At 38.9% G+C, this 23,292-nt stretch overlaps 1 protein-coding gene across 4 annotated transcripts in view; it reads left to right on the forward strand.

Moving 5' to 3' along the window:
• The window catches only part of Rbm27 (RNA binding motif protein 27), a 68,124-nt gene extending 45,090 nt beyond the window's left edge, over positions 1 to 23,034 (forward strand). For all 4 annotated transcript variants that reach the window (XM_059246003.1, XM_059246004.1, XM_059246005.1 and 1 more), the window contains 11 exons: positions 1,932 to 2,076; positions 2,560 to 2,713; positions 3,773 to 4,069; positions 6,404 to 6,544; positions 8,862 to 8,981; positions 10,728 to 10,802; positions 10,930 to 11,094; positions 14,158 to 14,262; positions 14,369 to 14,557; positions 20,959 to 21,069; positions 22,583 to 23,034. In XM_059246003.1, the coding sequence (XP_059101986.1) occupies positions 1,932 to 2,076; positions 2,560 to 2,713; positions 3,773 to 4,069; positions 6,404 to 6,544; positions 8,862 to 8,981; positions 10,728 to 10,802; positions 10,930 to 11,094; positions 14,158 to 14,262; positions 14,369 to 14,557; positions 20,959 to 21,069; positions 22,583 to 22,666 (1,586 nt within the window). In that variant the 3' untranslated portion in view covers positions 22,667 to 23,034. The remainder of the gene's footprint in view (positions 1 to 1,931; positions 2,077 to 2,559; positions 2,714 to 3,772; positions 4,070 to 6,403; positions 6,545 to 8,861; positions 8,982 to 10,727; positions 10,803 to 10,929; positions 11,095 to 14,157; positions 14,263 to 14,368; positions 14,558 to 20,958; positions 21,070 to 22,582) is intronic.
• Positions 23,035 to 23,292: the final 258 nt, after the last annotated feature.

Here is a 23,292-nt window from a genome sequence, read left to right on the forward strand (position 1 = left end):
CCTTTTCTGATGATAAACGCCATGCAGCAGTTCATCAATAGCTAATACCTTTGTGTTTCTGCTCTCACTTGAGGAAATTAGACTACTTAAACTTTTTAAAGATATTTTATAATTATCTCAATAGTTTTATAATAACTTCACTTCTAAATTTTATTTTAATGGTATAGTTAGAATATATTTTTTTTTTAGACACAAAAAACAGTATACTTTTTAATTGCTTTTTTGGATAGGATTTCAGAGCATTTTAGCTGTGTGTTGGGCACAGTGCTAGAGTTTAGATACAAGAAGGTGAGATGATTGGTCCCTTTCCTTCAAGAACTGATCAAAGGTGTATTCTGTATTTTGAGATCTGTAGCTTCAAACCAATAATGTTACAAGCCTAAACACTGCAAGTAAATTAGCATTTTATCAATTTACTCCTTAAGATTACAGCCATATACTCCAGCCCAGTGGCACATATTTTTTATCTGTGTGGAGGCAGGAGGACCATGACCGAAGATTATCTTTATATAGCAGGTTCAAAGCCAGCCTGGGCCACATGGACCCTGTCCAAAAACAGAAAATAAGCAAACAAAAACCCCCAAAATAACATCTATGAGGATCTGCTTCAAAGTTTTTAAGTCACAAACCTTAAAAAGTCAGGCCATGACAGTTGTAGTGGTACATACTTTTAATCCCAACACTCAGGAGGCAGAGACAGGTAGATAGATCTCTGTGAATTGTAGGCCAGCCTAGTTATATAGTAAGTTACAGGCCAACCAGGGCTATAAAGTCAGATCCTGTCTCAAGCTGCCCCACAAATCAAGCTAAGATTCAATAGAAGCATATACCTTTAATGTGAGTTCATTCCTCTCCTCGCTAATATGTTAATTTGTATTTAAGGTAGGGTCCCATATAAACACATAGCTAGGTGTTATCTGACACCTGTAATCCCAGTCAGTGCTCAGCAGGCTGAGGCAGAGGATTGTTTGAGATCCAGACTAGTGTGGGCTGCACAATGAGACCCAATCTCAAAATAAAGAAAACAAGAACTCTAGAGATGGCTCTGAAGTTAAGAACACTGGCTACTCTTCCAGAGGACCTGAGTTCAATTTCCAGCATTCACATGGCAGCTCACAAGAGTCTATAAATCCAGTTCCAGGGGATCCAGTACCCTCACACAGACATACCATGTAGGCAAAACATTAATGCACATAAAATAAAAAAATTGTTAAAAAAATGACAACAAAATAATATGGTAATATTGCATATAAGAAAAATCAAGATTGTTTATGATGTGGTGAACGTTTTGTTGGACCATGACAGGGAGTAGATAATATCTCTAACACTGATCCCTTATCAAAGACAGTAATTGTTATATATTTATATTGTTAAGTAGGTAAATTTATGGTACCATCTGTAAGATAAATGTCTTACTCTTCAGACATCTTTTTCCAATAACTTTCTTGTATTCATTGATGATCTGTGTTTGAGTTAATTGTCACATTGGATTGCCTTTGAGGTTTTTTTCTTTCTTTTTTTGAGGAATGGTATTGGAGCTACTTTATTTAAAGAATTGTTATAACACATTTAGTTTATCAGACTGCAAAATTTCAAAATCTGACACCTGCAGAACTGTGATTTGTGTTTTCAGAGCCTTTGAGGTTTTAAGCTTGCATTTGAATTTTTTGAATTTAAAGAACAGGGACATTTGTAGGTTTTCTTGCTGATAGACATTTCTAAGAACGAAGTGATCAGCTAGACACAGTTGTGCATTTCCCAGCCCTTGGGAAAATGACCCAGGAGGTCAGTGATCTTGTCTTTAAGTGAAACAAAAATAGAAAATGGTAGTAGATGAATGCTGTCCACAGGACTTTTTAGCTCTAAACTAAATAATCCAGTCATTTGATGTTTTCCCAAAATATAGTAATGGGAATTTTTGTTTTCAACAGCTGCTAATATTGTCATCCAGACTGAACCACCAGTTCCTGTTTCAATTAATAGCAACATCACCAGAGTAGTCCTGGAACCAGAGAGCCGAAAGAGAGCTATTAGTGGTTTGGAAGGGCCACTTACAAAGAAGCCTTGGCTGGGAAAGTAAGATGATTTTGCTTATTAAAAATATGTAATTGATGCTTGTGTTGTTTCATTTGTGTTAATAAAATAGTTTAAATTATCATTAACCTTGCTGGGAGTGATGGTGCACACCTTTAATCCCAGAACTTGAGAGGTAGCGGCAGGTGAATCTCAGGGTTTGGGGGCCAGCCTGGTCTACAGAGTGAGTTCTGGGGTAGCCAGGGCTACACAGAGAAACCCTGTCTCAAAAAAAAAAAAAAAGAAAAGCTGGGCAGTGGTGGCGCACACCTTTAATCCCAGCACTCGGGAGGCAGACCCAGGCGGATCTCTGTGAGTTCGAGGCCAGCCTGGGCTACAGAGTGAGTTCCAGGACAGGCTCCAAAGCTACACAGAGAAACCCTGTCTCGAAAAACCAAACAAAAACAAAAACAAACAAACAAAAAAAACAAGGGGGAAAAAAAACAGATGGGAGAATTAACCAAGATTCATCAATGTTTGTTTCAGGCAAGGGAGCAACAATCAAAGTAAACCAGGGTTCTTGCGGAAGAATCAGTATACAAACACAAAATTAGAAGTGAAAAAAATCCCCCAGGAATTGAACAACATTACCAAGCTCAACGAACACTTCAGCAAATTTGGAACCATAGTTAATATCCAGGTAAATTAGTTTTATCAGTGACAGAATGCATGTGTGCTGTGAGTCTTGAAAAGTATTCCTGTCAGTTCTTGATTAGAGTCAGTGGTAATCTGACATCTTTGCAAGAGTTATAAGTTCTATTATATATCCAGTGTGCATGTGTGTGTAATGGAATTATTTAGTTGAATTTGTTCTTGAGAATTCATTTGATTCTTTTCTATAGTCCCTTCCTGAAAACACTGGACTAGTTCCTGTTGATTTTTATTGTTGTTTTCAGAGGTCTTGATCTGAACAAATGAACTCCCTCCCCCCATTATAATGTTAGTCTCTAAGAAGCTGAGATTTTTGGCATATTATCCAACACTAAATCAATTGTAGTGACAGTATAAGTTTTGATATCCACTTGTTAGTAGTTTGAATTTATAAATTTGTTGTTAGAAGTGAGGATTTAATTGAGTATATTTACATGCTAGTTTAAAGTTTCATGTCCTTAAATTTGTGTCCTTTTTCTCTTAAAAGTTTTCTGTCATTATTCTTTATGGCATTTAGAAAAAGAACTGGATGGCTTATTATACATAAGTAAAAAGTTTTCTCAGATGCCTATGTTTAATACCACAGGCTGAATAAACGTACAATAGAAATTTGTTCTATTGTAGGAGATAGTTTGGCAATTAAGAGCATGAAGTGCTCTTCCAGAGGACCTGAGCCACATTGGGTGGCTCACAGCTGCCTGTAACTCCAGCTCCAGGGATCTAATGCTGCTTGTACTTGTTTGCTTCAGAGTAATTCCTTCTTAGCTTGTAGATACCTGGTTTCTCACTGTCTTCATATGGCAGAGAGGGAGGTGGAGAGAAAGGGAGGGAGTCCTAGGAGACCCTTTCTTCTTCTCATAAGGCTACCCTAACTTAAATAGTTATGGTCACAAATTTAGTACTTCATGTAACCTGAATTTTTCCCTAATCCTGTTCTCCATTGAGGGATAGGGTTTCAACATACGGATTTGGAGGCACATAATTTAGTTCATAGTATAAGACTACGCTACTGTCCAAGTTTAAATTGTTCTCATTATTTTCTTTAAAGGTTGCTTTTAAGGGTGATCCAGAAGCAGCACTCATCCAATACCTTACCAATGAGGAGGCTAGGAAAGCCATTTCTAGCACAGAAGCAGTTTTGAACAATCGGTTCATTCGAGTCCTGTGGCATAGAGAGAACAATGAGCAACCAGCACTCCAGTCCCCGGCACAGCTCCTCCTGCAACAGCAGCACACCCTGAGTCACCTTTCACAGCAGCACCATAGCCTACCACAGCATCTTCATCCGCAGCAGGTGATGGTAACCCAGTCTTCCCCCGCATCGGTCCATGGAGGTATCCAGAAGGTAATTATGTTTACTAACACTCTAGTCTCACTTCCCAGCCAGTATTTTCTGACTCACAGCCCTGACCCCTTCCACATTAGAGTTGTTCATGGTTTGATGTATAAACCAGCATCATCTGCTCTCCTGAGACCTCATTATTTTAGAAGTACAGATTCTTAGACCTCACCCTCTTTACTTTAATTAACTAAGTAAGTATTTGGTGTGGGTACGGGTGGGTGATGTGGGTGAATATAGGCCCAAACTTGACCTTGTATGTCTTTGTAGATCCTCTCTACTTCATTATTGAGGTAGGGACTCACTGAATCCCAAGCTTGCCAGTTCTGACCAGCTTCCTAAGGATCCTCTGTTTCTTCTTCCTAAGTACTGGGATTGGGTGGCTTTTGTGTGGCTGTGGGCATCTAAGCCTGTCTGTTTGGCTTTTTATGTGGCTGTGGGGATCTAAACTCTAGTTCAGCTTTTATCCAGCCCCCTTACCTTCTGAATCAATTCCTCAGGAAATGCCCAGGAATCTGCTTTAGAAAGCTTTGTAGTGTCCTAAAGTCGAGACAGCTGTTCTATAGCAGGGTGGCTCACCTAGGTGTGACTTGTTGGACTTTACCTGTAGGACAGAGTTGTTCTCTAGATAGGAGCTTTTAAAATCTGATGTTTAAAAAGTATCTGTAGCGAGGCACATGTACTATCTACCACTAAATTCTGAATCTTGAGTTATTTCATATCCACCCATGTGTCCTACCCTTTCTCACGCAGATAGTTTTACTCATTTAAAAACTGAAATGGAGGCTAGGTGGTAGTGATGGCACACAACTTTAATCCCAGCGCTCAAGAGACAGAAGCAGGCATATATATCTCTGTGAGTTCAAGGCCAGCCTGGCCTACATAGTGAGTTCCAGGACAGCCATGGCTACACAGAGAAACCCTGTCTGGAAAAAACAAAAACAAACAAATAAAAAAACCAAACAAACAAAAAGTAAGAGTCTGTTTTTATATATATATATATATAATTTATTTATTTATTTTTTAAAGATTTATTTGTTTATTATGTATACAGCATGTTTTGCCTACAGGCCAGAAGAGGCCACCAGATCTCATTATAGATGGTTGAGAGCCACCATTGGGTTGCTGGGAATTGAACTCAGGACCTCTGGAAGAGCAGCCAGTGCTCTTAACCTCTGAGCCATCTCTCCAGCCCTGTTTTTTGTTTTTGAGAGGAGGACTCAGTTTGTAGCTTAGGTTGGCCTCGATATGGTCCTCCACCCTGGCCTCAGAAGCACTGGATGTATAGTTACTTTGTCATGTCTAGCCAAGAATTAGGGTTTTGAGTCTTGCATTTATTTTGTCCTCAGTGCCTAAAAAATAAGTAATGCCTAGTATATACATATTTCTTAGAGCATTTGGATGAATAAGTAAAGGAAGGAAAGAGCTAACCACTGGCCATTAGAGCAGTTCAGATATTGACAGTAACAATTAACCATCCTTAGGGTAAATGTGTTCTGGTGAAAAAACAAAAACAAGCAAACAGAGCATTGAGGCGAAGGCTGTCAAGTTTGAGGCCAGCCTATGCTACATAGCAAGTTTCCGTTTCAAAACACTGAAAAATATGTGCATGTATATATTCCTTACACTATATAGTCTCAGTTCCGTTAACTGTTCCTGCTCATTAGCATCTAAACCATACATTTTTGTTTGTGTTCTGTTTGGTATTTGGACCCAAATGTGACTACTTGTCCTAGATGTTGGACGAACGGTGAAAGAATGTAGCCAAAGACTGTCTTTTCATCTCACTTCTATTTATACTGTTAAAAACCTGTCTTTGAGCCGGGCGGTGGTGGCGCACGCCTTTAATCCCAGCACTCGGGAGGCAGAGCCAGGCGGGTCTTTGTGAGTTCGAGGCCAGCCTGAGCTATAGAGTGAGTCCCAGGAAAGGTGCAGAGCTACACAGAGAAACCCTGTCTTGAAAAACCAGCCAACCAACCAACCAACCAAACAAACAAACAAAAACCTGTCTTCAAAACATTGTGTACTGGAGAGAAGATTTTTAAGTTCCCAGCAGTTTGCCTGTGTGTGGGTATGTGTGTTACTGTGAAATATGTATTTTTGGAGCTAAGGATTGAACCAAGGGGCTTGTGCACACTCAGCACATGCTATACTACTGAGCTCCTCCCAGCTATTATGATGTGTTAGACATCCAAAACAATGTGGATAATAAAATATCTGTATATACAGGTAACTGAAGCACCCCCTCATTTCAACTTTAAATTCTGTCTTAAATTTGTGTCATTCTTGGGTGTGTTTTTTTAAACTTATATCACATAGATGTTTATTTTGTATTTGCAGATGATGGGCAAACCACAGACCTCTGGTGCCTACGTTCTTAACAAAGTTCCTGTTAAACACCGTCTTGGACATGCAAGTACTAACCAGAGTGATACACCTCACTTGCTAAATCAGTCTGGTGGTTCTGGAGAGGATTGCCCGGTATGTATTTCTGTGACTTCATGTTTATTTAGAGTCATTCATTCAATGACATAAAAATTCATTACCATTAAAATTTGTAGTCTCTTTCTCAACAAGACAAGCATGACATTTGACCTAAGTATACTTCCCTTTCATAGCTCAGTCAGGAATTTGCTGGTCAATTTGTTTTTATTTAGAGCTATCTAAGAATTAGAGAATTTTAGCTTTTAGCTGTTTATTTATAGGTAGGGGTCCTTATTAGTCGACCCTCTCTCCCATTATTACCACCACCCAATTTTTGAGACAAGGTCTGACTATGTACCCCAGGCTGGATTCTGCTCATGATCCTGCTGTTTCAGCCTCCCAAATGCTGATTAAAGACATGTATTACCACATCTGGCTCTCATTTTTCCTTTTAGGTATAATTAAGAACCTAATGAAGGCTAGGGAGATGGCTTTTAAAGGTGACCTGAGTTTGGTTCCTAGCACCTACACTTAGCAGATGACAATTATAACTTGCTCTCAGGGATCTGATACCCTCTTCTGGCCTCTTTGGGCACTGCATGCACATGTACAGACTCACACACAGACACACATTAAATTAAAAATAAATCTTAAAAAAACAGTGAAGATAATTCTGCCATAAAATCAAGTGTTGAGTGTCTTTCTTTTGCTTTTAGGAATATATCTGTGCAATAACTCTAGTGTAGTGGTTCTTATAGACAGCCAGAGGAACTCTGGAAAAAAAAATAGTGATAGGGGATAGTCTGAAAATACTATAAGGTCTGTTACTAAAACAGTTTGATGGTGGCACAGGAATTAATAAACAAGTGAAACAGAACAGAAAATCTAAAATAGACTTCATTGCAAAAGAAATTCATTATTGACTAGCTAGTATCAGATCAGTGAAGAAAATAATGGGTGTTTTGATAAGTCCTATTAGTATAAGTGGATAGCCATATGGAAAAGATAAAATGACGTTTTTTTTTTAAATTGCACCATTAAATTCCAAGTGGACTTGAGACTTAAATGCTGATGGAAATACTAGATTTAAACCTCATGAAATGAAATTTGGCAATGTTTGGCAAAAATTATATGTGTAATATACTACTCCTTTTCTGATAATGTGTACCAGAGATCTAGTGTCTAAAATGTAAAGTACATATGTATAAGCTACTATAATTATAATCTCTTTATAATTATGAAAATCCCCTAAATAGTAGTGTATCCATACAGTAAAATGCATTTAACTTTACAAAGGACTGAGGAATACATTTTTTATGTACCATGAAGTATGTTTTAGGGTATAATAAATTGAACAAAATGAAATTTAAAAGTATATAGCTGGCACCCAGGAGGCTAGGGCAGGAGAATTGTAAGTTCACTGCCAGCCTGGGATTCTTAGTTAAGACCTTGTCTGAAAAAAAAAAAAAAAAGTAAGTAATTTACTAACAAGAAAAGTGAAATGATGGCGTGGTGATTATGTTGGGAAAAAGGAATCCATGTCTTTTAGAGATAGAACTAAAATTAGTGAAATAATAAAATGTTTGTGGTAATAGTTGGGAATATAAATAAAATAAGATTATTTTTTGTTTTTAATGTATTTTTATTAAGTTTTGAGAGGGAACAATCATTAGTGTTTGTGGAGAGATGTTTAATAATTTTATGGTTTGGAAAGTGTTGACATTTTTGTCTGTGTTCTCATGATTATGGAATAATCTTGATTCTGTCTTGATTCATTGTAGTCATAACAGTAACCTTGTCTGATGTTGGTAGTTTATGATATTGTACTTAATAGAAGGACACTAAGGTCTTGGTTAGAAGCAGGCCATCTCCTATGGGTGAAGCCTGCTATTATTTTTCTCATAATTAAAATGTAAAAGGAAGGAAACATGGCATCATATTGAGAAACAGAATATTGATATTAAAAATATATTTTTATCTTTGAGGTACAATTGAATTTATAAAGAACTAGATTTTATGTATGAAATGTGTTTGTTCATTTGTTTGGGACAAGGTAAGTAACTCAATATAGACCAGACTGACCTAGAAGACACAGAGAGGTTAAAGGCACCATACCCAGCCAATGAAGTTCTTAAATATATAAAACTTTTGTTTAAGCCAGGCAATGGTGGTACACACCTTTTTAATCCCAGCACTTGGGAGGCAGAAGCAGGCTTGGTCTACAAAGCAAGTGCCAGGACAGCCTGGGCTACAAAGAGCAACCCTGTCTCAACTCCCCTCACCCCACCCTCAAGTTTGTCTCTTGAATAGAAGCAGCTATTCTAAAACTGGTCTTAAACATTTTAGGTTTTCACTTTTTTTTTTTTTTTTTAAGGTATTTTCTACTCCAGGTCATCCAAAACCAATTTACAGCTCCTCAAACTTAAAGGCACCTTCAAAACTTTGTTCAGGGTCTAAATCTCATGATGTTCAAGAAGTTCTTAAGAAGAAACAGGTAATGGTCTCCATTCTTCTGCCTGTTGTTAGATCTTTAGTGCCTGTGCTAACATCTTTACATTCATGTTGCTCTAGAGCTGTAAGACATGCTGACTTTCTCCTCATTTAATACGCGTAAAATAATGAACAAACTGAAAAGTGCTAGACAGTTACCTTCAGTAGCCACATTAAATACAAAGAATAGATTGGTTTGTTTGTTTGTTTGTGAGGATTAGACCAAGGGCCTTAAGCACACTGAGCTATAACCACTAATATTTTTTATATGCAGGAGGTGGGGTTTCTTGTGTGGTCCAGGCTACCCTGGAATTTGCTTTGTAGGTCAGGCTGGTCTCTAAACTCAAGAGATCCTCCTGTACCACCAAGCTTAGCTAACCTTTTGTTTTTCATTCAAAGAACAGACAGTTTTCTTTCTCTTTTTGAGGAATGGAAACCCTAGGGCCTGCTACATGCTGGATAAGTATTCTGCCACTTAGCTACACCCCCAGCTCAAAGTATTTTCTTTTTCAATTTCTTTTTTTTTTTTTTTTTTAAGATTTATTATTTATTTTTATGTATACAGTGCTCTGCCTGCATGCCAGAAGAGGGCACCAGATTGCATTAGAGATGGTTGTGAGCCACCATGTGGTTTTTGGGAATTGAACTCAGGACCTCTGGAAGGGCAGCCAGTGCTCTTATCCTCTGAGCCATCTCTTCAGCCCTCCAATTCCTTTTTTAAAGTCAAATAATGTTTCACCTAAGTATAACATGCTTATGACTCATCATATGACTCAGCTTTGAGTAACATTACCATTTTAGATGTAAGCTGTTTACATAGGGATTTTCAGCCAAAAACATTTATTTATTTATTTATTTATTTATTTATTTATTTATTTATTTATTTGCTTATTTATTTGCTTATTTACTTACTTACTTTTTGGTTTTTCAAGACAGGGTTTCTCTGTGTAGTCCTGGCTGTCCTGGAATTCACTCTGTAGACCAGGCTGGCCTTGAACTCACAGAGTTCTGCCTCTGCCTCCCACTGCTGGGATTAAAGGCGTGTGCCACCACCATCCCCTGGCAAAAACATAGTTATATGTATTGTCTCCATAAAAAGATTTAATTTCTAGGAGTGTAGAAACAACATTTTGCCGGCGGTGGTGGCGCATGCCTTTAATCCCAGCACTCGGGAGGCAGAGCCAGGTGGATCTCTGTGAATTCGAGGCCAGCCTGGACTACCAAGTGAGTTTCAGGAAAGGCGCAAAGCTACACAGAGAAACCCTGTCTCAAAAAACCGGAAAAAAAAAAAAAAAAAAAAAGAAACAACATTTTCCAGGCCAAAAAAAAATTTTTTTTTGAATTTTTATTCCTAACTTAGAGCTGTATCTCATGTTTTAAAACTTGAAGCTTCAGAAATAAGGATTTGGCCTATTACACTGGAAAGTGAAAGCAGTTTGCTTTTATTTAAAGATACACAGTATAGATATAAATTACACAATTATACTGGAATTGTTGGGAAAATATAGTCAAAGTCTTCATTTCTGATTTTGGGTTTTTTGGTTTTTAGACAGGTTCTTGTATATCCCAGGCTTTTGAGTCCTGGGCTTATAGACTTATACTAGCCACATCCCATCCCCCAGCTGCTGCTTTCATCTGTTTTCTATTTAGGAGGGAAAATCCATTTCAAAAAAGAAAGGAATTGGGAATATAGCATTAGCAGATTTTTTTTTTTAAATTCATTACTGACTTCCTTCTTTACCTTATTCAGGAAGCAATGAAGTTACAGCAAGACATGAGGAAAAAGAGGCAAGAAATGTTGGAAAAGCAAATAGAATGCCAAAAGGTAAAGTAAGAACTCATCCTTTGCATTCTGGAATATCATGTAGAATTTGTTTACAAAGTTATAATGGTAAGGCTTTAGGGCTTAAATTTACTTAGTATAGACTTACTTTTTTCTGATTATTTTGTAGATGCTAATTTCCAAGCTAGAAAAAAACAAAAACATGAAGCCAGAAGAAAGAGCAAATATAATGAAGACCTTGAAAGAACTCGGAGAGAAGATCTCACAATTGAAAGATGAATTAAAAACGTCTTCTGCAGTCTCCACACCATCCAAAGTAAAGACAAAGACGGAGGTATCCAATTGCATTTCTCCTTTAGCATGCTTACAGAACATCTGTGATGTGCTTGGCATGTTGAAGTGCAGTACAATCCATGGGCAGCCCCTAAACTAGCTGGTAAAGTTACTACTAGACTAGTGGGAGCGAAGCAGGCCGTTAGAGAATAATGCTGTAAGTTTAAAATCTTGTTTGGACAGATGCTGGTGCTTGGTAGACCTCTGGCCAAGTGCGTTTTAAACAGGTGTTGTACCAGTGAGTATACATATACACCAGCCCTAATGAGCTGTCAGTTTTGCCTTTCTCATTCTTAGAGGCCTAAAACTTTATTTAGTTTTCAGGGAAGCTGTGGTTGTTTTTTGTTCTGGGGAGATGTCTTTGTTTATATGTGTGGTTTGTTTGAAACAGAGTTTTACTATATAGCCTAGGCTGGCCTTGAATTTGTTATCTTCCCTGCTTTATAGCCTGATTGTGGTCATTACAGACATGTGCTACTGTAATGTTTTTTTGTTTTGTTTCACTTTTTTTCCACCTGAAACAGTTTCTCTGTGTAGCCTGGCTGTACTGGAACTTTGTAGACTTGCCTGCCTCTGCCTTCTCAGTGCTGATATTAAAGGCATGCACCACCACTGTCTGGCTGTGGGACAGATTAAAAACAAAAATTATTATTATTATTATTATTATTATTATTATTATTATTATTATTTTGAGATAGGGTCTCATTTACCCCAGGCTGATTTCAAACTCACTATGTGGCCAAGGATAACCTTGAACATCTGCTCCTTGTGCCTCCGCTTCAGCATCATTGACATGTGTCACCGCACCCAGTGTGGGACCTGAACTAGGGCCTTGTGTAAGTCAGGCAAGTGCACTCTGAGCTACACTCCCAGCACACAGATCTCTATTTAAATGGAATTTGTATTCCTTTGTGTTGAAGGAGAAATTGATAAAATATAAGAAGGAAAAAACTATTTCCTATTTTCAGCTATGCTATGATCTCTTACTAATTGAATGTAGCCATTGATTTTGCAAGAGTAAAGATTTAACACACTAATTAAAAGAATAATCAGGTCTATTTCCTGGGAACGCTGGAATGGACCTGGCCAGAGTCCATCAACATGGCCAGTATTTAATTAAAGCTTGCTTCAAATTTGGCTTTAAAAACAAAAAAAGAATCAGAAATTCTGGATCCAGCTAAACCTATTTTTATTAACCTGTCCATTTTCTTACCCTAGAGAGCACTTGCTTTGCACAGAGGTTTCATTGTATCATAGCTCTGTATTAGGATTGTTTCAGGTTACTTTCAGCCCTTGAAGAAATGGGAATAAACTTATTACGTATATCTGTATACTTTTATATAAAAACATATACAGTATATTTGAAATTATACTTCTTTTATTAATTTAAGAATAAATTACTGGGGCTGGGCGGCAGTGGCTCAAGCCTTTAATCCCAGCACTCAGGAGGCAGAGCCAGGTGGATCTCTGTGAGTTTGAGGCCAGCTTGATCTACAGAGTGAGATCTAGGACAGGCACCAAAACTACACAGAGAAACCCTGTCTCGAAAACCCAAAAACCAAAAGAAAAAAGAAAAAAGAAAAAATTCCTGGGCTGCTGAGATGGTTCAATGTTTGTTGCAGAGCCTGAGGACCTAATTTCATTCACAGGCCCACAAGGTGGAAGGAGAATACTGAGTCCCACAAGTTGTACTTTTCACTTCCACATGTTCACTGTGTCACATGCACACACTAAATATGGGGGTTTATGTGTTCGTTTTTGTTTGGAAAGGCTAAATCTTAAATCAGGATTTCTTTTTAAAGCTGGATATAGAGCAACACTGTACTTCTAGTACTGGGAGCAGAAGCAAGAAGAGATGTTCACAGCCAGTCTCAGCTGTGTAGTGAATTCCAGGCCAGCTTGTATTACATAGACTCTGTCTTTAAAAAAAGACTCCTTTTTAAAAGCCAGACATGATGACACGTATTTCTTAAAATGGGGAAAGGGACATTGAAAAATATAGTCCAGGGGCTGGAAAGGTGGCTCATTGGTTAAGAGCACTTGCTGCTCTTGAGGACCCAGCTTTGGTTCTCAGTACCCACATGATGGCTTACAACCATCTGCAATTCTAGTTACAAGGGATCTCTCTCTCTCTCTCTCTCTCTCTCTCTCTCTCTCTCTCTTTCCCCCGCTTCTCCTCTCTCCTCCTCTTTCCCTCTCCCTTCTCTCCCCTCTCTTCCCCTCCCTCTCCTTATAAGGGTGCCTGCCTGCCTACACCTCCCCCGCCTTTCTGTGAAAGAAGGTCTTTGGATGTTACTCAGGTTGGTCTCAAACTTGTAGGCTTTAGTGATCCTTTCGACCCAGCCTTCTGATTATTTTAAATGGGACTGTAGGCGTGTGTTACCATATCCAGCCAGATGTGCCCTTTGCACATTACAAGGGGCTAGAGAAACAGCTCAGTGGTTAAGAATGAATACTGTTCTTCCAGAGGACCCAAGTTTGGTTCCCAGCAGCCATATTGAGTGGCTTTCAGCTGCCTCTTCCAGGGAATCTGATACTTTCTTCTGGCCTCCTCGAGCACTGTGCAAACCACACACAGATATGCACACAGATATACACAATAAAAAATAAAGAGCATGTGAGGGGCAAATCTTCCGTAGCTACCTGAAGACCTCTACAATTTTATTTTATCTAATTAATTTGTTTTAAGACAGGGTTCCACTCTGTAACCTGGGATGGCTCTGATTTGAGGCAGGCTTGCCTTAACTTCTGATTCCTGGGATTACAGGTGTGAGCCACACTCCTGGTCCTGTGTAAAGCTGATAAATACGTGCTCTATCTGGTCTCTGATCAGTTGTGTTTCATTATGGTGCTTGGGTAGCCCTTACACTTGCTTTCCAGCAGAGTCATTATGCTGCCTGTGTTTGCAGAGTTATGTCTGGGAAGGTTCACTTCCTCAGAGCACCCATGTCTTTTCTGTCTTGTTTTTTCAGAGAAGCATGCTATTGTGTAGCTGTAATGCTCTGAATAAGATCTTAGTGTTTATAAACCTGAAGTCTCTCTCTTCACTGTTAACTTTTCCCAGGCCCAGAAGGAGCTACTAGACACTGAACTGGACCTCCACAAGAGGCTGTCTTCAGGGGAAGACACAACAGAATTACGCAAAAAGCTCAGTCAGTTACAAGTTGAGGTGAGATTTAACCTATGTAACACCTCAAAAAAGAGATTTTTCTCTTTATTTACTTATGAAGGGATAATCTAACAATGTGCATTACCTTCTGTTTCTTGTTATTTAGGCTGCAAGATTAGGTATTTTACCTGTGGGGCGAGGAAAGGCTATGTCCTCTCAAGGTCGAGGAAGAGGACGAGGTCGAGGAAGAGGGAGGGGCTCACTAAATCACATGGTGGTGGACCACCGCCCCAAAGCACTCACAGTTGGAGGATTCATTGAGGAGGAAAAGGACGAATTGCTTCAGCATTTCTCAGTAAGTTTTTCGTGGAACTCATGTTCACTCTAAAAACAATGCACTCAGCACTTTGTTTGCTATAATCTATAAATATCAAATGATTTCTAGGATAGAAATCTTAGTTGTTAAAACTTGGACCTTACCAAATTTTTATTAATGTACTTTTAAAGGTCAGGAGGTAGGTTTGCTCTGAAATTCCCTAATAATCTATGAAAACACATTTGTATGTTCAAAAGCCAGATTTGATTTTAGGATTATTTCAGTTTACCAGGTATTTCTAGGCAACAAATTAATCTGGAATGGAGACAAAGCTCAAATTACTGGGGTAGTAAGCATGTTTACTCTATATACAGTGTTGAGACAGATGTTGCTACAGGCAAATAAACATGCACAGTATATTCTCTTTCCAGCCATTCATTAACTCATTTGGTAGACATTTCTGAATTAGAGTTTCATAAATGGGTTTATGTAATGTTAAATTACTATAAGTATAAAAAACAAGTGAAATATATAGTAAAGTCTTTTTTAAAGTTTTAGGCAGGGTCTCAAGTACTCCAGGTTGTCCTCAGACCTCTGTGTGTAAGCAAGGATAACCTTGAATTTCTGATCCTCTTGCTTACATCTTGCAAATGCTTATTTAAATTACAGGCATGTATACACCACCGCGCCTGGTTATAGGTAGTACCAGGGAGGAGTGCTTCCTAGGCAAGCACTGTCCAGGTTGAGCCTCATCCCCAGTCTCCTGTGAAATTCTTTTCTTCAGATGAAAAGTCAAATCTTAAACTGATCACACAGGTGACAAGTACCAGAGCCAAGATAACCAGGTTCCCCAGTCCTAGGCAACTTAATCACATTATTTATTTATTTATTTATTTATTTGGGAGTGTGGGTGATTGTACCACAACAAGCATGTGGAGATCAGAGAACAACTTTTGGGAGTTTCTCTCTTCTATCTTGTGGGTCCTAGGAATCAGACTGGGGTTATCAGGCCTCCTGAGCCATTTCACTGATCCCCCCTACCCCCACCAGAGCCAGACATCTTATTTGAGAAAAATATTTCCAGCCCTATTCTGTGTTAAAGATGGTGAGGCAGATCATGATGAGGAAGGCCTCACTCAAATGAAAATGTACATAGGTGGTGCTGAGGAGATAGTTCAGTTGGTAGAAAACATAAAGAACCGAGTCTAGATCCCCATCAGACATGTAAATCTAGGCCAGCATCTTAGACCTATAATTCCAGTGCTGGGGCAGCAGAGACAAGCCCTGAGGCTTGCTGACTAGTCAGGATAGCCTGTTGTTGAACTCAGGATACAGTGAGGCTCCTGTCTCAAAAAAGTAGGAAAACGTATCAGGAAAGATACCAGTGTCAGCCTCAGTCCTCCACAAGCAAATTCACATCTGAACACATACAGAACCACCAAAACTAAACATACCATATATAATATACAGTCTGGGTTATCTGTAACAACATAGGGACATAGAACATTATAGTATGTATCAAAAGTGGGCAGACTTTGGGCCGAGAGATGGCTCAGCAATTAAGAGCATTTCCTGCCTCCCTGCTGGGATGGTGGTTAAGACAAGTTCTCTCTACATAGCTCAGGTTATCCTAGAACTCACTGTGTAGACCAGGCTGGCCTCAAACACAGAAATCCACCCTCCTCTTCCTCCCAAGTGCTGGAATTAAGTGTGTGACACCACTGCTGGCGGAAAGGCTTGTTTTTGAAGAGGGCTCAAGTTCAGTTTCCAGCACCTGTGTCGAGTAGCTCACAACTCGTAAGTCCAGTGCCAAAGAATCTTCTTCTGCCCCCCTCAGGCACCTGTAGACACAAGGCATACACTCACAGACCCCCACACACATACATATGAATAAAAAAATCTTTTTTAAAGGTAGGTAGACTTTTTCTGTAAACAGTCAAGTTGTGAAATATTACAGGGTTTTGTGGCCTCCAAATGGTCTCTGTCATGTTTTCTTTTCTCCTTTCTCTTTCCTGTACTTTCTTTTCCTTTCTTCTGGTTCTCTTCTGTTCCCCTCCTCTCCCTTTTGGTCATTTTGCTTTTCCTGTGTATTTAACATGCTTTCTTGCCTTGTAGCCCTTGCAGTTTATTGAGAGCATCTTCGGTCCAGACTAGCCTCTCAAAGCTTTCTGTGTAGCCAAGACTTACCTAGATCTCCTGTTCATCCTGCCTCCTAGTGCTAGGCTTATGGATGTACAACACCAAACTGGCTTTGTTTGATTTTTGAGACTGGGTTCCACTCTATAGCTCATGCTAGCCTAGAACTCACAATATCGCTTAAGCTTGTTTCAAACTCATGAAATCAGCCTCAGCCTCCTAAATGATGAAACCTGTACCTGGTCTCCTTTTTGTCCTTTTAATAACCATTTTAATAAAGTACAAACTATTTTTAGTTCATAGGCCATCAGAAGTAGAGTGCTGAGTGAGATACAGTGGTGTGTCCTATTGTCCTCGCATTTAGGAGCTAAGGCAAAAGGATCATTTGAGTCCAAGATGTGAGGTCTAGAAAACAGAATCCCATCTCTTAAGAAACAAAATCAGTGGTGGTGGTGCACACCTTTAATCCCAGCACTCGGGAGGCAGAGGCAGGCAGATTAAGTTCAAGGCCAATCTAGTCTACAGAGCAAGATCCAGGACAGCCAGGGCTGTTGCACAGAGAAAAACTGTCCCGAAAAACCAAAAATAAAAACAAGAAAACAAAATCAGGCTTCTCTGTTACATGTGGTTTGAGAACTGTAGTTTGCAGAGCTCTGGCATATGTTATTTTATTACTTTAAATATTAAGTTTAAGACATTTGTCCTTAAGTATGAAATATTGTCATATATGAATAGAACTTTATACATTTTAAGAATCAAAATCAATGAGTTCAGGAAAAGCTTTTTAAAAAGAATATATTCTTTATGTCACAGAGATCTGAGGACAGTAAAGATCTGTTTTTGTTGGTGCTGCTTCTTTTGTAAAGATTTATGTGTGTAATTGTATACGTGTGTGTGTGTGTGCATGAATGTACATGTATGCAGATGCCCAACAAGGCCAGAAGAGGGTATTACATCCTCTGGAGCTGTAGTTACAAATGGCTGTGAAGATGCTGGGAACTGAAAGGGATCCTCTAGAAGAGCAGCAAGTGCTTTTAACCTCTGAGCAGTCTCTCTTGCCCTTTGGGTTTTTTGTTGTTGTTGTTGTTGTTTTTGAGATGGAGTCCTATATAATTCTAGGTGGCTTCAAGCTTACTATATCACCAAGGCCTGCCTTGAATTAATGATCCTCTTGTCTCTATTGACTAAGTGCTGGGATTCTAGAATGTGCCACCATGATTGGCTGATGCTAAAGAGGTTTCTGAAGAATTCTCATTAAGGATTTAAAGTTTAATCCTTAAGCTGGTAATTTTTAAGTCCTAGAGTCTTGTTTAAAGGGCACAAACAGGACAGGTACTTTTACACTCTCCTTCATCCCTTCTTGAAGAGATTTGGTGAGTGCATTATGGAAAATGGTTTTTCTAAGTGTTGGACTGCACAGAGGAATTTTTCAAGGAGTGGACACTACTAAGTTGTCCGTTGTTATTTTGAGGCAGGCTCTCACTCTATTGCTTTGGCTAGCCTGGCATACAATATGTAGATTAGGCTGGCCTCAAATTCAGAGCTCTGTCTGCTTCCGTCTTCCAAGAGCTGGGATCATAGATGTGTACCACCATTCCTGGCTCTAACCATAAAATTTTTAATTGTATAGTGTGGTTTATTTGTTGTACTCAGTGATGGAGGGTGTGGTACTTGGATTTTTTTCTCCTTTCTTGATTACAAAATAACATATACTTGCCTGAAGATGCATCTGGCTGCCAAGTAACATACTTTGAAAATGTAAACTATCTTTGAGTATGAGATGTATATGTATATGTATATTACTGTATTTGCACATGTGTGTACATGCCTGTGGAAGCTAGAGGTTGACATTAACTGTTCTTTTCTCTGTCACTTTCCATTTTACTTTTTGAGACATGGTTTCTCATTGAAATTTGGAGCTTATTGTTGTAGCTAGACTGGCTGGCCAGCATGCCCCAGGGATCTGCCTATCTCTGCCCTTGCTTTCCTCCCCAGCACTGGGGTTGCAGATGCTCTCTGCTGCTCCTTGTTTTTAATGTAGCTGCTAGGGATATGAACTTGGGTCACCATGATTGGTGACATGGCAAGAACTTTAACCACCAAGCCATTTCCTCAGCCTCTATTTTCCTCCCTCTTACCTTCTCAAAAGTTTACATTTAGTTGTCTTGTGTATGTGATGTGTGTGGGCACACATGCTACTGTGCATGTGTGGAGCTTAGAGGAAGGCTTTCGGGAGTTGGTTCTCCTTCTAGCATGTGGACTGAACTCACATTGTCATACTTGGCAGTAAGCACCTTTACCTGCTGAGCCATCTTGCCCACCCTCTATTTTCTTTCCATTTAAGAATCTTTAGAGAGATTTTAGCATCACTTGAACACACAAGCTCCTACTCTATTTCTCTTCTACTTTCCTGCTATGTTGAGTGGTAGCTATCTTTTCCTTAGGCTGCCAGAATGTCTGCAACAACACAAACACCACAGCTTCCAACAAGAATGTCCAGAGGCAAAAAGGAGGGTGTGTTTCTTATGCCAGTTTTTAAAATGCCATCATCTTCCCAACAAACTTTCTTAACTCTCCCATCCTGACTCACACCCAGTGGTGTGCTTTCATGTCTTAGCCATAAGTATCTCTCTCTCTCTCTCTCTCTCTCTCTCTCTCTCTCATAAGTATCTCTCTCTCTCTCTCTCTCTCTCTCTCTCTCTCTCTCTCTCTCTCTCTCTCTCACACACACACACACACACACACACACACACACACATCTGAATTGATCTTTTCTGAGGGGAACCAGTTACTGTGATTAACTTAAACTACTCTTGAGTTGCCCTCTGAGCAGAATTGCCCTCAGATTCTGTTAACATGGAGAAAAGTTAAAGTTGTTGATTATGGAGCAGTATCTTTCATGGTGTTCACTGAATAAAACTTAGATATCTGAAATATAGAAGGAAGTAAACAGCACCAACCTCAGATACCTTAGAATCTTGTATGTGGGGTGGGGGGTGGGGGGCTGCTTATGCCACAACACACCCATGTACTAGGAGGTCAACAGATAAACTGTGGGAACTGGTTCTCAGGGATCAAAGAGGTTATCAAGCTTGTGGGATGAACGCTTTAACTCATTAAGCCATCCCACTGGTCCACCTTAGACTTTTGTTATTAATTTAACTTTGTTTTCCTAAAACATATATATGTATATTATTTAAGTCTAGAAATGGTCGGGCAGTGGTGGCACATGCCTTTAATCCCAGCACTCGGGAGGCAGAGCCAGGCGGATCTCTGTGAGTTTGAGGCCAACCTGGTCTGCAGTGTGAGTTCCAGGGAAGGAGCAAAACTACACAGAGAAACCCTGTCTCGAAAAACAAAAACAAAACAAAACGAAATAAGTCTAGAAATGTAGTTTAGTGGCACAGTGCTTGCATATAGTGGTACATAGCATGCACAAAACCTGGGTTCATTCTTTTCTCTATATAAAGAAATAAGTAAATAAATAAAATGTCTTCATGGACATTTGCTGAGAAGTAGTTAGAAAGTAGTCCTGAGGAAAACACTTAGGGGTTAGGGATATAACTCTGTGGTGGACCCTTGCATATTGTGTGCAAGACCCTGGGTTCAACCCACAATGATACCCGAAAAAGAGAAAAGAAAGAAAGAGAAGTTTTACCATGAGTTGAGACTATGTGACTTTTTCTTTTTTTTTTTTTTTTGACCAGATCTCTTTCTGTAGTTCAGACCCTTTCTGGAACTCAGAATGTAGCCAGGCTGAACTTGAAGTAATCCTTTCTCAGCCTCCATGGTGCTGGGATTATAAGTATTAGACACCAAGCCCAGCTCTAATTAACATTTGTTGAATATAAAGCTAGGCAGTTCTGAGCATTTGAGAAAAGAGAGTGAGCATCATGGCACACATCTGTAATACGAGTACTTGGGAAGCTGTGGCAGGAGTTTGAGTTCCAAATCAACCTGGGCTCTGTCAAGGCCCCATCTCTGGAAAAGAAGGTTGGGGGGTGGTGTGTGTGTGTGTGTGTGGCTCAGAAGAGCTTTATCAGGCTTTATGTATAAATATCAAAGTCAGGAGGTCAGTCATTGAAGAAAGTATTTGCTACCCTCATCCTGCCTTGCACAGTAGAGTGACTGTAACACAGCAGGGTTAAGGAAGGCACCAAACCTAGCAGTGCCTTGATCGATGGGCCCCGCCTTAACAGATCATGTTCCCTCAGACCATTACACTTTTTCAGTAGTACAGTGTTTGAAGAAATCCTTAGGAAATAGGAGTGCATACTTACGTGTTCTTTTAAAATACACTTTAGGCTGCAAACCAAGGGTCAAAATTCAAAGACCGTCGGCTACAGATATCATGGCACAAGCCCAAGGTACCGTCTTTATCTGCTGAGACTGAGGAAGAAGAAGTCAAAGAAGAGGTACATTCAACCGTTAAAATAAGATTTGAATTCCTGTACTTCCTCTCTATTTTTCCTTATATCAAATACTGTACATTTAAAAATAGACACTTACTTTTCTTTTATTCAGTTAGTTAAAACCAGTCTAGAAGTAGTAGCCTCTTAAAATATCAGAAGTAATTTTGCATTTTTGTATTCTAATTAGTTTATTATAGAGAACATTGAGCCCACAATGTAAATTACTACTGATTCTATAATCTTGCTTTTTATTTTTTTATTTTATTTTATTTTTAATAATTTGTTTTTATTTTATGTTCATTGGTGTTTCACCTGCATGTATGTCTGTGTAAGGGTGTCAGAAGGCCTGGAACTGTAGTTACAGACAGTTGTGAGCTGCCATGTGGGTGCTGGGAATTGAACCCCGGGTCTTCTGGAAGAGCAGTCACTGCTTTCAACCACTGAGCCATCTTTCCAGCCCCCTAATCTTGCTTTTTAAAAGAATCAAGTTTTTCTAGTTAATGATGTATGTTCTGACTATATGGACAAGTTTATATAACAAAAACAGGAGTGTTCCCAGGTTAGGAAGAAAGTAAGTCTTCCATGTTGGTGATGTTTGTAGATATTTGCATTTTGTGTCAGATTTTAGATTTTTATATAAGATGTGGAATGTCATGTCATGGAGAGAAAGCTAGCATATCTACTCACAAATCAATGATAGATAGCCCAGGAAAAACTGGAAAAGTTGCTGATTTTCCTCATTTTTGTTAATGGAGTAAATCAGTTTTAATTATTTTTTATAATTGACAGTGTGTGTGTGTGTGTGTGTGTGTGTGTGTGTGTGTGTGTATACAACACACATATATTGACTAACTTTCTAAATATCCACTTAATAGTTTGTTTTGTTCTTTTGCTTTTTGAGACAGGATTTTACCCTGTGCCCAGGCTACCTTCAAACTTACAAAATGCTGCCTCAGTCTCCTGAGTGCTATTATAGGCGTGTACTGAGATGGCTGACTTCCACATAGCATTTTATTTTCTTAGTGTTATTGGAATGGAAATCTCCTATTAATGTTTTCAATATAAACAGAGGATAAATAGTAATATCCATTTTTAAGGTGTATTCTGGGATATGGGGAGGAGAAATGGGTTAGAAGGTACAAAATCACAGACAGATAGGAAACAAAAGCTCTAGTATTCTGTTAGAGAATTAGCCACATTATATTGACAGATCTTCGTATTGTGTTGCATAATTCAAGGTCACTATTAAGAATGTTGAATGTTTCCATTACAAAGAAACAAAGTCTTTGTTGTATCTGAGTTGATCAGTTGTTTAAATGTGGTAAGATACCACACTATTCTCCATATTAAAAGACTGGGGTTGTTGGTTGGTTGGTAGTTTTGTTTGTGCCCTGAAAATAAACTACTTGTATATTTTTGTCAATCTGACCTGCATTTTTAAGCTAGTCTGCTTATCAGATGGCTGTTTGACTTTGCGTTTGTGCACGGCTAAGTGGTTGTACTCTTCTTTCTTTAGGAAACAGAAACCTCAGATTTGTTTTTGCATGACGATGATGATGAAGACGAAGATGAATATGAGTCTCGTTCGTGGCGAAGATGAAATTTGATGCGAGCTGTGTAATTTTTAGAAATATTGTTTAGAAGAACAACTTTTTAAAATTATTTAAAGAAGTCAATGAGCCAAAAATTTTTTTTATTTTTCTCTTCAACACAGTAGGTTTAAGGACAGCAAGTTGCTATTCCAACACATCTCATAATTGTCTGAGATATCAGATCACCAAAGGCCATGACTTTGTGCAGTTGTGAAGATCCGCAGGAGTGACCGGATTCTCTAGAACCTTACTTTCCACACCATCTGTTTCTGCTCTTGGTGCTGGATTACAATGTAAAGACAGGGTGTTCAGAAAGTTTATTTTGGATTATAAATCTGCTGATAAAAATTTCATTAAATGTCAAAATCGCCTGGAATCTCTTAACTCTTAGCTATTATGGATGGGTCGTCAGACAGTAGAAGATATTCATAATTTAAATACCCCTTTCTTTCAAGGATGAGCTTGGAAGAAAAGTAAATTTTTTTTTTTAACTATGGAAGAGCCCACTTTACAATAGTCTTTGGGAGTTGATGTGCAGCAGTACCTCAGTGAAACTACCATCTCCGTCTTTACAATAGTCTTTGGGAGTTGATGTGCAGCGGTACCTCAGTGAAACTACCATCTCCGTCTTTAC

Source organism: Peromyscus eremicus, chromosome 19, assembly GCF_949786415.1.
Source record: "Peromyscus eremicus chromosome 19, PerEre_H2_v1, whole genome shotgun sequence".
Taxonomy (NCBI): Eukaryota; Metazoa; Chordata; class Mammalia; order Rodentia; family Cricetidae; genus Peromyscus; species Peromyscus eremicus.